This window comes from Argopecten irradians, chromosome 6 (assembly GCF_041381155.1).
Source record: "Argopecten irradians isolate NY chromosome 6, Ai_NY, whole genome shotgun sequence".
Lineage (NCBI taxonomy): Eukaryota > Metazoa > Mollusca > Bivalvia > Pectinida > Pectinidae > Argopecten > Argopecten irradians.
This window is the reverse complement of record NC_091139.1, coordinates 27,607,739-27,623,467: the sequence shown is the minus strand read 5'-3', so window position 1 is coordinate 27,623,467 and position 15,729 is coordinate 27,607,739. Positions and strand designations below refer to the sequence as shown.

Below are 15,729 nucleotides of genomic sequence, written 5' to 3'. Positions count from 1 at the left end.
CCTTATGAGAATATTAGCTATTAGATCAATAAATACAACAATAATAAGAGGTCAAGGTCATTTAAGTGCTAAGGTCATCAACGACAAAATATGGCCATGTTTAACAAATGCTTACACAAAAGACAATATCTGAGACATAAGTGATGTATACAGATATATAAGGGAGATGTATAACAAGTACTAACTACATATATCTGTACAAAATTCTATGAAAAATATAAACTGCGTAACTATAGGTTATAGGAAAATATGGCCGCCACAATTCATTAAAACGTTAATGAGATTACAAGAGTATCTGAGCACTTGGTAAGATAAAATGAGATTTTTGATTTATTAAAAGTTTGTCAAAGGTATACATGGAATACAATTATACTTAATCAACAGTTGTATCAATGTCCACATGGTTGTGTAAATATAATGTAATTTTGTGTGTCAGGGAGGATTTTTTTTTCCTTCAGTGTTAAGGAACTACACTAGATGGATGAGCAGGCACTTGGACTATGCAAATAACTCCCCCCCCATCCCCCTCCTATAATTAAACACACACTTCAAACATGCTATGGACATCCTGTCATGCTATGGATATGAACACTCTTAAAATGTTACTGTCACAACCAAGCAACCAATGGACACAACTCAAGCATGCTATGGACACCCAGATATGTCCCAGCTTGGACCATATTTAATATGGACATCCCCGAACATGCAATGGACACACTGAAATATACCATGGACATAACTGCAGCATGCCACGGACAGCCAAACAAATAGTCCCAGCTGGACTCCGATACAATGGACACACCCCAAACATGCAATGGCACACCCCAGACATACTATGGACACACCCTGAACATGCAATGGACACACCGCAGCCATGCAATGGACACACCCCAGCCATACTATATATGGAGTTAGATGAGTTGTTGGTCAGTATGTTTTGAGTGAACACCATCACCTACCCTTGAGTGTAAGTGTCCTTTCTATACGGCGATCCTCTTGACCAGTGTCCAGCCACCTGTAACATAGAATAAAAGGTTCTGTAGTGGACAGATAATACATCATTCAATATATTTACAGTTTACCTATATTTTCTTCTTAAAAAGACTATTCAAGTCAACCCCTAGCCCTTTGTAGCCCTTTACAACCCTATATACCCTCTAGTCATTGGTTGATCTGTTAATATATTGATAACCCTATGTAGCCATACCCCTAAACAGCGCAAATGTATTCAAAGGTCCACTACATTTCCGACACAGCTTTTAATCTTTAAGATGGGAATGTAAAACGATATTGGTAATTTTGTAGAGTCACAAAAGTTATTAGCTTATCATTAGTAATAAACCTATCATCATTTTCTGAACAATTCAATTAAAATATGTCATGTGTTAATTTTCAGTAGGTCATCCTTTATTTACTGCTGTCATCCTAATTACTATGCTTTAATTGTCTTTCACTGCGCCAGACAGCAAAACAACAAAATAAATCTTCAATGTTAGCATCGATAACGCAGGAAATTTTGCATTTGTTTGGTATTGTAACCTCATCTTAGGTTATATATATATATAAATCTATTAATGTTGTAATTGTTTTAAAGAAATTTAGGTTATCCCTCACACTTCCGTGTAACCCATTACCACTCCCATTTGCCCCACACATTCCTTGTAGGTTACACACCTATCACATTCAAAGATGTACTTTTCCTGGCCATTGTCTCCTTCTTGTACCACAATCTGGTCCAGATACCACCCAGCACCATCAGCGGTCTCAAGATGGCCGACAATACACCGCTGTGGACGTCCCACAGATACAGCCTCCAACTCAAACACATCCACCTGAAAGAACAAAAAGTAACATTCTTGTCAGAGAAGACTAACTCTTTTTTATTAAAGTTAAACATTTTAGAACAAATACTTCTTTTTTAAACATCCCAGTTTTTTGGAGGGGTGTGGAAGTTGGGGGTTGAAGAGAAATCTTCAATAATCTTCAACTTCACTTGATCTTTCATGCAATTGCCTATTCTTATCATGGCAAACTTTTCATCAAAATAGATAAACATCATCAACATTTGAATTATTTACAATTAGTTTTGATATATTGTAACCAATTTCATTAATCCTAAGGTAAATCTCTATGCTATAATAGTAAACAGCTTTTTTGTAATCCAATGTTATTTGGATCGCATCAAAGAATTAAAGATTAAGACGACTTCATTTTTTGATAGATACGCCAGTTAAGAATGAGTACCAACCTGACCACGGCGGAATTTCTGTTTATTGCTTGAGTTGAGCAGGAGGCGTTTTCCAATGTCGCCGTCATCACCAAACAGGTTGAAATAAACACGGGCATCTGTTTCGGAATCCATCTCGTTTCCAGTGTGGACAATCACCTTATACTTCAGTACTGGAAAAAGAACAAGCATGGATTATATATAAGCATTTGACCACACAAAACCGTCAATGATTTCATATGAAACATAAAGAAAACAGGAACAAGAGGCCCATAGGAGTTCTATTACAGAATGAAACAAAGACATATAAACACTATATATTTGCCTATCAGGCCCTTGAAATCAGTCAGTGATTTTATAATTTTTTTTTTAATCTATGAAGAGTATTTGTTTCCATCAAATCTGTGAATTCAAAAAGAGATATTTAGAAATTTTAGTAATCTTGGCCGCGTTTGGCCCCGCCCTACTGGTCCCTGGGGGTCAGCAAGTACTGATATGGATATGTTAAAATGCTATATCTAAGGGTAATAATTCTAACCAAATTTGACTCGATTCTTAGCGAAGGGCACTGAACAATAGCATTGATATGTGAATTTAAATAATTCAATAAATTCACAGTATCAATATCATACAATAAAGTCAGAATAGACAGGGATCCAGATTGGACAATAGCTGGTTTTGACAGGTTAAACTGTAGTTTCAAGCCTGTGCTTGACTAAAAGTTATATGGTAAGAGACATACAGGTAAAGACCGTCTGCTCATATATATTCCTTGCTCCACAAATTAAGACTCTGAGAGAAATCATACAGAAACAATCTCTAAACATTTACAGAAAGTAAGTTATCAGTGAAATCTTGAGAAGGAATTTATAATTTAAGGGACTCACGCTTACAAGGAAGGGACTCTGTGTCAGGTTTGGTGACAGCCATACTTACAAGGAAGGGATTCTGTGTCAGGTTTGGTGACAGCCATACTTACAAGGAAGGGACTCTGTGCCAGGTTTGGTGACAGCCATACTTACAAGGAAGGGACTCTGTGCCAGGTTTGGTGACAGCCATACTTACAAGGAAAGGGACTCTGTGCCAGGTTTGGTGACAGCCATACTTACAAGGAAGGGACTCTGTGCCAGGTTTGGTGACAGCCATACTTACAAGGAAGGGACTCTGTGCCAGGTTTGGTGACAGCCATACTTACAAGGAAGGGACTCTGTGCCAGGTTTGGTGACAGCCATACTTACAAGGAAGGGACTCTGTGCCAGGTTTGGTGACAGCCATACTTACATAGGAAGGGACTCTGTGCCAGTTTGTGACAGCCATACTTACAAGGAAGGGACTCTGTGCCAGGTTTAGTGACAGCCATACTTACAAGGAAGGGACTCTGTGCAGCAGGGTTTGTGACAGCCATACTTACAAGGAAGGGACTTGTGCCAGGTTTGGTGACAGCCATACTTACAAGGAAGGGACTCTGTGCCAGGTTTGGTGACAGCCATACTTACAAGGAAGGGACTCTGTGCAGGTTTAGTGACAGCCATACTTACAAGGAAGGGACTGTGCCAGGTTTGGTGACAGCCATACTTACAAGGAAGGGACTCTGTGCCAGGTTTGGTGACAGCCATACTTAACAAGGAAGGGACTTTGTGCCAGGTTTGGTGACAGCCATACTTACAAGGAAGGGACTTTGTGCCAGGTTTGGTGACAGCCATACTTACAAGGAAGGGACTCTGTGCCAGGTTTGGTGACAGCCATACTTACAAGGAAGGGACTCTGTGCAGGTTTAGTGACAGCCATACTTACAAGGAAGGGACTTTGTGCCAGGTTTGGTGACAGCCATACTTACAAGGAAGGGACTCTGTGCCAGGTTTAGTGACAGCCATACTTACAAGGAAGGGACTCTGTGCCAGGTTTAGTGACAGCCATACTTACAAGGAAGGGACTCTGTGCCAGGTTTGGTGACAGCCATACTTACAAGGAAGGGTCTCTGTGCCAGGTTTGGTGAGAGCCATACTTACGAGGAAGGGACTCTGTGCCAGGTTTGGTGACAGCCATTTCTCTCATGTTCTGCTGATCGTCGTGTGTGGTAGACAGCCATTTATCAAAGTGGAACTCCAGCACTTCTTCAGAGTTGAGGTTCTCAAGCACCACATCATCGACCTTCCATGAGGCATCACCTCCTCTGGGAGTCAGCTCCAGTCTGATCTTCCTTATTGTACCAACCTTCTGGAGATTTGACTGCAAAAGGACACACTTTGGTATCGGACAAAATTGAAACTATTGTCATGGCATAAAACATTCAATATAAGAACTGATTTTCAAACAGGTGACCAGCTAAGGTTCTATAAGAAATCACACATATATAGTTAAGGAGTCTTAATCCAAATTGGTTCAATGTTCTTTTGGTTTTTGTCTGGCAATTAATCTTGGATAACAGGATTTGTTAATAGAAAACAAGGTTATGATATACTCTTACAAACACAAAAAAAGTTGTGTTTTCTTAGATCAATCTAACTCATCCCCACCCTCTTCACTCAACTTAGATATCGTATACAAAATTGATATTTGCATGCATTAACAAGCAGTAATCTCAATGTGAGGTCCCTATCTATCTTTTTCTACACTAATCCCCCCTCCTTGATGTCAGTGATACCAGTTAGATTCTAAATGAGTGTTTACCCTAAATTCATCCTTGTTGCCTTTCTGGAAGATGTCCTTTCCTGGAGCCCCTAGCTGGATAGCCCCGGAGTTACCACGGTCTCCATACACGACGAGGGCCAGGTCACCATTCTGTAGTGATTCCAAGCTACCGATCTGGATACTCCAGTCTCCAACTACAACACAAAGTCTTAATATTACACAAATATTGATGCTAAGTCCTAAATTATGATCTAATTATGTTGCAAAATTCAACAGGAGCTGCATATGAAAGGTAGCTAATGCCATTTCACTTATAGATAATTGTCACAGCGACTCACATTTCATATAATCATGTTGACTTTGTATTAGTACCCTTGTTGAGGATACACACAGCATCACTCATACATGGATATCTATATGTAACATCATCACCTGATCATGTCTAAACAAAATTGATCCAAGAAGAGTTATTGGCCTTTTTACAAAACCTGTGTAGTGACCTGATTACCATTGGCCACCAAACTTTTCTGAAAATAAAGCCTTCCTGCATATCTACACATGGTCTCAACATAATACTGTGAAGTATGAAATTGGTCCAGTGGTTTAGAGGACCGAGTTACGAGGGGCTATATAATATGACAGCATAAAATTGATAGATTTTAGGCTTTTGTTTGACAGATTCATACCAAATGATAAATCATAATTATGTTAATTTCAAACAAAACAACAAATACCAGTATCTTTGAGACATTGATTTAAAAAAAATGATATTTACATGCAGATTTCAAACCAAACAACATTTAACATTACATGACAGACTTAGTTGCATCGACATCACATGCACTTGTATTACGACAAAAGTTAGGATCACAATTCATAACAAACATAAAGTTACAGAAGAAGAAAACTTGGAATGGAATTCAGAAAGTATGAATTCTGTTAAAAAACATGAAACAAAAGTGTTCTTTTTCTTTGAATATATCAGAAATAGTGCCAAGTTTTCTTGAACAGTGACCACATTAACGTCATTTCCATGCCCACTTTGCCTACCTTTCACCTGTGGTTTGTTTCCTTCAGTTACATGTACTACAAAGTGCCAATATATAAGACTAATATTTCTGTTCTATAATCTTAATTATAACAACATAAACATCAACTATTCCATTAACATTTCACCTTCTTACGAAAGGATTTATATTTGATATGTCTTAAATTCACCTTCTTGAATGAAGGAAGACCAGTCAACAAATAGGAGAGCCAAGCCTTTATTTGGTAAAATACAAAACGTGTTTGCTTTTTTCTTAGATTCTTCCTTCAGTGGCTACCATTATTAGGTGAAAAGGATGAAATTGAAATAAACGGAAATTGTCTCACAGCTCTCAATATTAAGAATGATTGACTGAGTGCAATAAAATTTTGTTATTGTTTTAAAGTTCAATCAATTCTAACTGATTTCATTATGAAATTTTTTCAATTTTATAACAATTCAATATACCCTTCCCTAGAAATAACCGACAAAACCTGTATATCACATACCTGCGAAGTCAGGTCGAGGTGTGGGGGTAGGGGTGTAGTCCATTGTTAGGGCACTTTCTGTCTGTCGCGTCTGTATATTATCCTCTTCCATTCGCTCCATCGTTCTTATTTTTGGCACACCAACTGTTAGGTAAGGACACATGTCAATTAATTCTCATAGTTTTTCACAAACATCGATAATAAATCAATAATTTAACATTTGATTAAATATCAAAAAGCATAAGACAAACTGAAAGAAATAGAAGATTTGTAGCAATTTAGAATTGTTTTTAAAATATTCATTTACATACTAAAGATGTCTTTTGTCAGATATGACATACCTAGACATGTAGATGAAGAAAATCCAGATTTTAGCTATCTGGAAGTTGCCTGGTGGTCCATTTATTCCTCAATGAATCAAGATAAAATGGAATATACCATTTAAATTTAATTTATTATTTTTTTTTTTGTCTAAATAGTTGGTAAAACTAAAAACATTAAGTAACTTACAATCGATGACAGACGGGTAGAGCCATATGTTGTTTACACCCGTGTCAACCGTAGGCCATACACGTCCGTCAGGCTTCATCCCGAGGTACAGACCACGCTGTGAGCTAGACTGGAGGGCCACATATCCCTGTTCTGGATGTTTGTCAACTATGAAGTGGGAAAATTCATCTCTCTCACCCTGTAATGATCAAAATCATGAAAATAAATTGTAATTTTGCAAATCACAGTCACACATCATTCAACAGATGCTCATACTTGTTTTACCTTTCATGATGAAAGGTTAATGATGAGTTCATTTTTTAGTTCATTTATTAGGTTCAAAGGTCAATTTAATGATCAATGTATTAGTATATAATCAATAGTTATCTTTAACCAGACTTTTATATTTGTAAGAGTCAATTTTGCCAAATTCTGTCATTTTTATATACTTATTATGCAAATTAAGCAACAAAAAACATCAAATTATTTGCAAAGAGTATTGACAACATTGGTGCAATTTGACAAACTTTTGCATATTCCATTGTAAATATATTAAGTTTGTATTGTATTAGTATTGTTGACTCACCAAACAGTCAATTTTGCCATCCTTCAAGCGTATAAACTTTCCTGGACTCATCATACTCTCAAACATGCGGACGCCTCCTGTGGATATTTTATGGACCCTGAACTGTGCCATCTTGTTTTGTTTGCCAGTGGCCTGCATGGAGTAGTCATGGTTGATGGTGATGGCTTGTGTGAAGGAGGTACATAACATGATCACCCCTCGGTGACGGAACATTCCCTGTAAAGAAAAACAGACAATATGAATTTAAATCGAAATATCTGTAACATGTAAATACTCTCGCCTTCAAATGTAATCTGGACAGTATGGGACAAGTCTTGAAAATGAGATGAAACAGGACAGATGTGGGTTACATTGCATGTCCCAGTTAAACTTCAGTTACCTACCTTACTGTACACAAAGAATCTTCGTGTCGGTTCTTTGTCCAGAACGCCACGTACATCATCAGGCTGTCCATCTTCACCAAACGTTACAAACTGTAGTGGATTCTTAACAGATTCTAGCATCACTGATCTATCATGTTGGACACGTACGCGGAACTCACAATATGGTCCTCCCATTCCCTGTCAACAGACAAAACAGAAGTCCTTTTCTGTTTCAATCATGTGCAATTCACATGTTGGTGTGATAAAATTGCAGTGACATTATTTTATGATAAGCATCAAGACAACTACAGATGATGAAGATGAATGTACCTACCTGCATGGTGATTTTGCCGTTGTCTATGGCCAGGAAATTCTTTGGCTTGGTTACACTACTAAAGGCTCTAACCATGGTCTTCTTCTTCACAACCACATTGAACACCACTGGAAAAATGTTAACACTCATATTATATACTGTAGTTGTATATACTGTAAAATATGCTTTTCACAAACCTCTGGGGACCAACAAAATCACCTTGTTATAAACATAGTTTGTTTACACACATTGCAAATATCTTATAAGGACATTGACGAGGAAATACAAATTACTACATTTTAATCATGAATTAGTTGTAAGCATATTTGTTATATATGTGTTTTACTGTAAATCTATAGTTTAAGAACATATAATTTCAAAAAAAAAAAAAGAAAAACCTTGATTAATGACTACATCTGTTCATGTTTTAGAGAATATGTAGTTACTAACTTAAACTAATTAGTAATATGGAAGTACAAGATCTCACCATCTTCGTCTCGATCATCACCCAGTGAGTCAACGGTGAGGTTGGGTTTTACCCGGAGTGCTTTTTGAGTAGCTAAACTATAGAATTTGACTTTGCCTTCTTTCTGGAACTTCCACATCTCATATTCCCACTGAAACACAAACTCTCTCGTCACTTGTACTTTGGGTACAAAAGAGTTATCTTTCCTTGGAATATCATTAAAAAATACCCAATATAAATCACCATAATGCATAACAGGATGCAAGCATATATGCAAAAATTATATCCCTTTGTTTGAGTTATTTCCCTTTTTACTTAAACAGAAATCTTTAATTACCGGTTTACTTAAACAGAAATCTTTAATTACCGGTAACACAAATCATGTGCTTAAAAGAAAGACTTAAAGTTTCTATATAAAATGTGAAAGCAACAAACTCTGAACACATATCACAGTAATTAATGCCATAAATAAAACCATGTATTACAGCTGTTTTGTGAAACACAGTGTGTTAATCAATAACAAATAAATGATGTTATAAATCACGTTACAATATCAAAATTAGGAACACTGTAGATATAGTGATATCTATGTGAACAATACGAAATAAAGGGAGTCCAGTTACCCATTTTAAAAGAAGGACAAAAAAAAATTATAAATAAATATATATCTCAAGACTAGACTTATCAGTTAATATCAGTATGTAAAAATATCTTTTTCCTAAGACTAGTTTTTGTTACAAACAATCAACTACTTATTAAATACACTCTACTATGTTACTTATCGTCTTTTGTTTATACTCTATTTTCAGACAAGAGCATGTGCACCAAACAATGAGAATGTGCTGACGCAGACACATGAACATGTACGTTAAACAGCATGTAGAGTTATAATCTTCGTCCTTCGAGCGACCCAAAGGCACTGAATGATGCACACACAAATGAGGCTTAGTTAGAATGAAAAAAGAGATAGACAGAAAGAAGCAATTATCACCAATACTTGGTAATATGTAGCACACAATAGTTTGGAAGAGAAAAGAGTATCCGTTTGAGCAAGCTAAACTCATCTAAGCATGACTATGTACATTGTTCAAGAGTACAATGATGGATTTCCTTTGATTTACTGATTCACCCCTAAAATTTCATATTGAGCTCTTCCAGTCTTTGATTTACTGATTCACCCCTAAAATTTCATATTGAGCTCTTCCAGTCTTTGATTTACTCATTCACCCCTAAAATTTCATATTGACCTCTTCCAGTCTTTGAATTAGAAGAGTTCAAATATGTCTCCGGGGGTGACTGATTAACAGTGCTAAATAACATATAGTGGTACTACTTCACAGCACACAAACATGGTAGTTACGAAGTGCATTTCATACCAAGATAAAGAATCCCAAGCATTATGTTTAAATTATCTTACGAGCATATGTCCACCTTGTGCAAATGCACCATGTACATTTCACAGATTTTATACAGTGGACTGGACTCTTTCAAGGTATTGAACTTGATCAGAGATGTTTGCATGGAATTTTCTCCACAAATAAACTCTGTGGTAAGGATTTTTTATCGATTACCGTAAATGTAATGTTTGATAATTGATGATTAAACATGATCTTGGGATCATCTACCTTTATCTTTAACTATGAATACATTATTTTTTTGTACACCACAATACTTCTGTTTCATTATCATATATGATATTACCGTACTTGATTAAGATTAACTGGAAAGTTGATATCCAACTTCACAACACAAAAGGCGAGATAATGCCAGTTGTACACATGGTTAGTGCTCACAAAAAAACATTTTAATGTAAAACCATGATTAAATAGTAATACATATTTCAGTTTTTAATATATAGATAAATTTGCATACATAAAGCACAGGTATTACAAATAACTCACACAACAAACTTAGCTACCATAATTTCAACATATTAAGTTAAATTTTGATTTTCTACAACATCTAAGTATATATATTACACATCTGAACATTCACTACAATTAGGTTCTATAAGGAACACAATATATTAATTACAAGAACAAAACTAAACAGAAATTCTTTCTAAAGGTTACAGGTCAATTTTATATTCAAACCAAACATCTAGGTCGAAATCATTGGATTCCTTGGTGACGTCACTCACGTTTCGTTTCTCCAGTATGTCGTCCATGTATTCTTCTTGTACTTTCAGTTCTCTCACAATCTTTCCATCATCCTCCCCTTCATCTAACCATCTAGATAAAAAAAGTTTATTAATAAACTGTAAATCTATAAAACACGTTTTTTTTTTTTAAACAACTAGAACTATTGTCAAAGATGACAACTTAAACCCCATGCCGAAAACCCTCGCCCTCCAACCTTTGTAGCAAAGGGGCATAACTCTTATCAAGGTGAAAAAATCTTGTTCTGATATAAATTGCACACATTTTTTTATATAAGGATTACTGCCACCAAGTTTCATGAACATTCCCTCAGTAGGTTAGGAGGAAAATTCGGTCAATTGTTGTGTCAACAGACGGAGAGCCTGAATCAAGTATATCATCCATTATAGATTAATAAAGTCATTCTTTCAGAACCAATTATTAATTTCACATAATACAATGACGACTTACTTTCCACAGTAGAAGACATAGTCGTCTGGAGCTCTACTGTTGGGTTCTCTGATCACCACTTTCTCCAAAAACCAACCATTTCCTAAACACAAAGTAATATAGAAAAACATCTCATTAAGTATAGAAGCAAAATCATTTTTTTTCAAATTCGAAGAAAACCCATAGGGAGAAGACCTATGTAGACAATGCCTGCTGTCTAATCTCTTTAACATTTGTCAATAAATTTTTTAAAATTGAAATTGAAAGAAAAACCATCATCGTTGATGAATATGATATTATATTTCATAAGATTAATATGATCTAACATTTACATTGTCATCATTGATGAATGTAAGATTATAGTTCACAAGATTACTATGATTTTATTTTCAAATTTTCAATGACTGAATATTATTGATATTTGAAATTCCCTGTAAGTTCTACATTAATGATTGCATTTGATAATGAAGGGATATCAACATAAATACTGACCGGCGCCCGTCCCATCGTGTCCGATGATGACCCTCTTCAGACGTCCAAGACTGACCGCCTCCACAGTAAATCGGTCCTCCTATAGAACAGCGAAGTATGATTAAATCATTGAAATGAATCTAAATGTATGGGGGGGGTATCAATTAATATCTCTTGCATCATCAAGCAATGTATGGAAATTCCATGGTTTCTTAAAGTTATTTTCCAAACATTTATAATGAAAATTATTTATTGCCAAGAGCCAGAGAGATGCTGGCATTGTTGATCATTAGTATATGCCTTGTACCATGCTTCAGAGGATTGTATTATGAGTGGTTGTGTCTGAGAGTTGTAGGACAGTTTACTTGGGGTAGACAAGTATATGACATCATAAATATGTGGCAAAGTGAAAATGCTTCTTAACAACCCATACCTCATCTGAAATCTTCCTTCAAGTAATGAAGAAAAAAGTTTCAACTTTTGTGAAAGAATTTGGCTTGACAGCACTCTGCAAGCCTTATAACTAGCTAAATTCTGTCACTTGGGTAGATATATCCCTATCTACTTGATAGACACACATAAGACTCTATCATTCTAAGCTGAATCTTTTTGTTATTAATATTTGTCTACTAACCTGGCCCTGTTGAAACACTGAGCTCTTAGCTTCTGAGAAAAGTTGTCTCACACCAGTATCTCCCCTGTCACCATATATGGTCATGTACACATTTGCATCTGTCCCAGCATTCCACAGACTTCCTGTGTGTACTGTCACTTCATACCGATTTACTGAAATATGAAAAAGGATTCATCAGAAGTATGACTTAAAATGACCAAAATAAGAGATTATTAAAATTGTCAAAAGCTGAGTGAAGATGTTATCTTTTTTTTCTTAGAGTTTGTTCAGATATCTCCTGCAAAATGTTTACACAAAAAGACATGATTCATTGGTACTCTGGACTTCCAATATATGTACAGGTCAGTTAGCTAACATGCCGAAAAAAGGATAATGTTAAATTGTTTATATTGAGGATCAACTTTGACCTTAATGCAAATATATGACATTGAATTCTCATTCTTGGCCATTTTTAACTGATGAAGATCTATAATATACATAGATGGTAAACTTTCATATTTGACCTTTTGACCTCTTCAGACATTAAATACCAGGCATGTAATAGAAATAACCTCAACTTTGACCTTGTGACCTTAAGACCTTTTCAGGCCTTGATGTAGATTTGACAAACTTGTAAACATTGAAATTACCATTGAAATTACCATTTATCTTTTGACAATTATGAGGTTTATGTAGCTTTATAGAGGTATTAGCAATTCATTGAACTTTCAAACTCTCACTTTATTTTGACCTCTGATATAATGAACTGTATACCCACCTGGTAATACAGGCTCCCTCTTGCGTACGGCAGGCATCTCCCGACAAATTTCCATGTCGTCTTCGTCTCGTGCCATCCAACGATGACATTCAAATCTCAGTTCCTCTCCTGTATGGCTATCCATCATTTTCACCTGTAAATTAATACACATATAATCTTTTACAAATACTATTTCAAGGCATTGAAAAACATTATGGTATAGTTTCATTAATTATGGTAAACTACAGTATTTTTGCGGTATACAATTTATTTGTGTAATTTCGCAAGAACTTAATTGTGATTTCAAATATTTCATGAATACAAACGTAACATGAATGCATGATTGTCAACAAGACCCATTGATAGGGAATTTTATGTATTTGTAAAAATGTTGTAAATAACAAAGATGTTTATACTAAAATAAACTCCACTACTGACCTCATCACACAGCCATCCTGGATTATCTCCGGAGTTGTCATGTCCGATACGGATCTTGTATATCTCTCCTATGGAGCCAACGGACACCTTTGAAATGAATTTGTAAATGACATTAAAAACAACACAGAGATCAACTTTTAATAACCTCATATATCTAATTATCAGTCATATATTTTATCAAACTTCTTACAATACACCATGGATTCACATGTTATTTCCAGAGGGAAATCTAAAAGTTTAATATGACAAACAAAAATTGCAATAAAAATGAACTCAGGGGAACATAGACATTGAATTTTCTGAAAATCACTTTGGTACTTTCAGAGAAATAGTAATGCATGTATCAAATTTCAATTTTCAAAATCAAACAATGTAGGTTTTTTTTGCTTTTTTTTCTAATTTTAAGCATTTTTCATTTTTTCATAACATACACAGTACAATATTACATTGAACAAAACTAAACCTTACACTACAATACAGACACTATACATTACAATGATTGCATGTGATCACGCTTGACTGTATTGATATATAATGAATTTGACATACATGTTTAGAAGAGGTGACAAGCAATACACATGCAACATGTGCAACACAAGACCAATATCAATTTAGGTTATAATTAATATGTATATCACAAAAACTGTCAAGCGATTTAAGATTAAAACAATGTAGTTTAGCTATATATCAGTTTAAGATTAACTTTACTTATATACATACATCAAATGTGTCAAGATGTCCACTTTTGAATTGTGTGCCGTCTCCATTTCCAAGGGCGATAGGTCCAGAGTTGCCCTTGTGTCCGTATACAGTCAGTGTAACCTGGGCGGGCGTGCCTGTGGAGGGGTGTTCGTTAGTTTGTACCAACACCTTCCATTTACCCTCTGAAAACAAATTATATTTTATTGTAGTGACATCACTGTATGTCTTTTCTTTTTTAAATGAAAAGAAAATGAGAACAAAACCATCTCAGAGTAAACTTCAAATCAATGCTCAACCATCCCTGAACATTCATATTCATGGCATAATGCACACTCATCCCTTATGCTGAAACATCCCTGATCCCTGATCCCTGGGGACCCTATAATTAATCAACCATCTACAATGCCCATATTAATGATTAGCTATACCTCAGGACCCTTTCAATGCCCAACCATCCCTGAGGACCCAATCAGTGTCGATTGTCCATGAGAACCTGATATATATTCATGAATCATGTTAATGCTAAATCATCCCTATAGACCGCTTTAATGTTCATTCATCCCTAATGATCCTCTAAATACAAAACCATCCCTATAGCTAGGGCCCACTCAATACCCAACCATCCTTAGGACCCTCTCAATACCTGTCCACCCTTAGGACCCTCTCGGTACCTGTCCACCCTTAGGACCCTCTTCATACCCAACCATCCCTAGGACCCTCTGAATACCTGTCCACCATTAGGACCCTCTCAATACCTGTCTACCCTTAGGGACCTCTTCATACCCAACCATCCCTAGGACCCTCTCAATACCTGTCCACCCTTAGGGACCTCTTCATACCCAACCATCCCTAGGACCCTCTCAATACCTATCCTCCCTTAGGGACCTCTTCATACCCAACCATCCCTATGACCCTCTCAATACCTGTCCACCCTTAGGACCCTCTCAATACCTGTCCACCCTTAGGACCCTCTCAATACCTGTCCACCCTTAGGACCCTCTCAATACCTGTCCACCCTTAGGACCCTCTTCTTACCCAACCATCCTTAGGACCCTCTGAATACCTGTCCACCATTAGGACCCTCTGAATACCTGTCCACCATTAGGACCCTCTGAATACTGTCCACCATTAGGACCCTCTCAATGCCCAACCATCCTTAGGACCCTCTCAATACCCAACAACCCCTAGAACCCTCTCAATATCCAACCACCCTTAGGGCCCTCTTCATACCCATCCATCCTTAGGATCTTCTTAGTATTCAACCACCCTTAGGACTCTCTCAATACCCAACCGTCCTTAGGACTCTCTCAATACCCATCTACACTTAGGACCCTCTCAATATCCAACCATCCTTTAGTAGAACCCTCTCAATACCCAACCACCCTTAGGATCTTCTAAATATCCAACCATCCTCAGGACTCTCTCAATACCCAACCGTCCTTAGGACTCTCTCAATACCCATCTACACTTAGGACCCTCTCAATATCCAACCATCCTTTAGTAGAACCCTCTCAATACCCAACCACCCTTAGGATCTTCTAAATATCCAACCATCCTCAGGACTCTCTCAA

General features: G+C 36.5%; 1 protein-coding gene across 3 annotated transcripts in view; it reads right to left on the bottom strand.

The window, feature by feature from the left end:
* The window catches only part of LOC138325510 (uncharacterized), a 71,949-nt gene that overhangs the window by 47,019 nt on the left and 9,201 nt on the right, over nt 1–15,729 (bottom strand). For 2 of the 3 annotated variants that reach the window (XM_069271217.1, XM_069271218.1), the window contains exons 4-22: nt 14,177–14,340; nt 13,457–13,543; nt 13,040–13,172; nt 12,283–12,434; nt 11,670–11,748; nt 11,199–11,280; nt 10,730–10,820; nt 8,611–8,740; nt 8,145–8,251; nt 7,832–8,008; nt 7,449–7,664; nt 6,884–7,061; nt 6,395–6,517; nt 5,909–5,944; nt 4,898–5,052; nt 4,237–4,456; nt 2,249–2,400; nt 1,675–1,832; nt 960–1,015 (exon numbers count right to left, since the gene is read on the bottom strand). In XM_069271217.1, coding sequence (XP_069127318.1) covers nt 960–1,015; nt 1,675–1,832; nt 2,249–2,400; nt 4,237–4,456; nt 4,898–5,052; nt 5,909–5,944; nt 6,395–6,517; nt 6,884–7,061; nt 7,449–7,664; nt 7,832–8,008; nt 8,145–8,251; nt 8,611–8,740; nt 10,730–10,820; nt 11,199–11,280; nt 11,670–11,748; nt 12,283–12,434; nt 13,040–13,172; nt 13,457–13,543; nt 14,177–14,340 — 2,496 coding nt within the window. The remainder of the gene's footprint in view (nt 1–959; nt 1,016–1,674; nt 1,833–2,248; nt 2,401–4,236; nt 4,457–4,897; nt 5,053–5,908; nt 5,945–6,394; nt 6,518–6,883; nt 7,062–7,448; nt 7,665–7,831; nt 8,009–8,144; nt 8,252–8,610; nt 8,741–10,729; nt 10,821–11,198; nt 11,281–11,669; nt 11,749–12,282; nt 12,435–13,039; nt 13,173–13,456; nt 13,544–14,176; nt 14,341–15,729) is intronic. The other variant, XM_069271219.1, reaches the window with a different exon arrangement.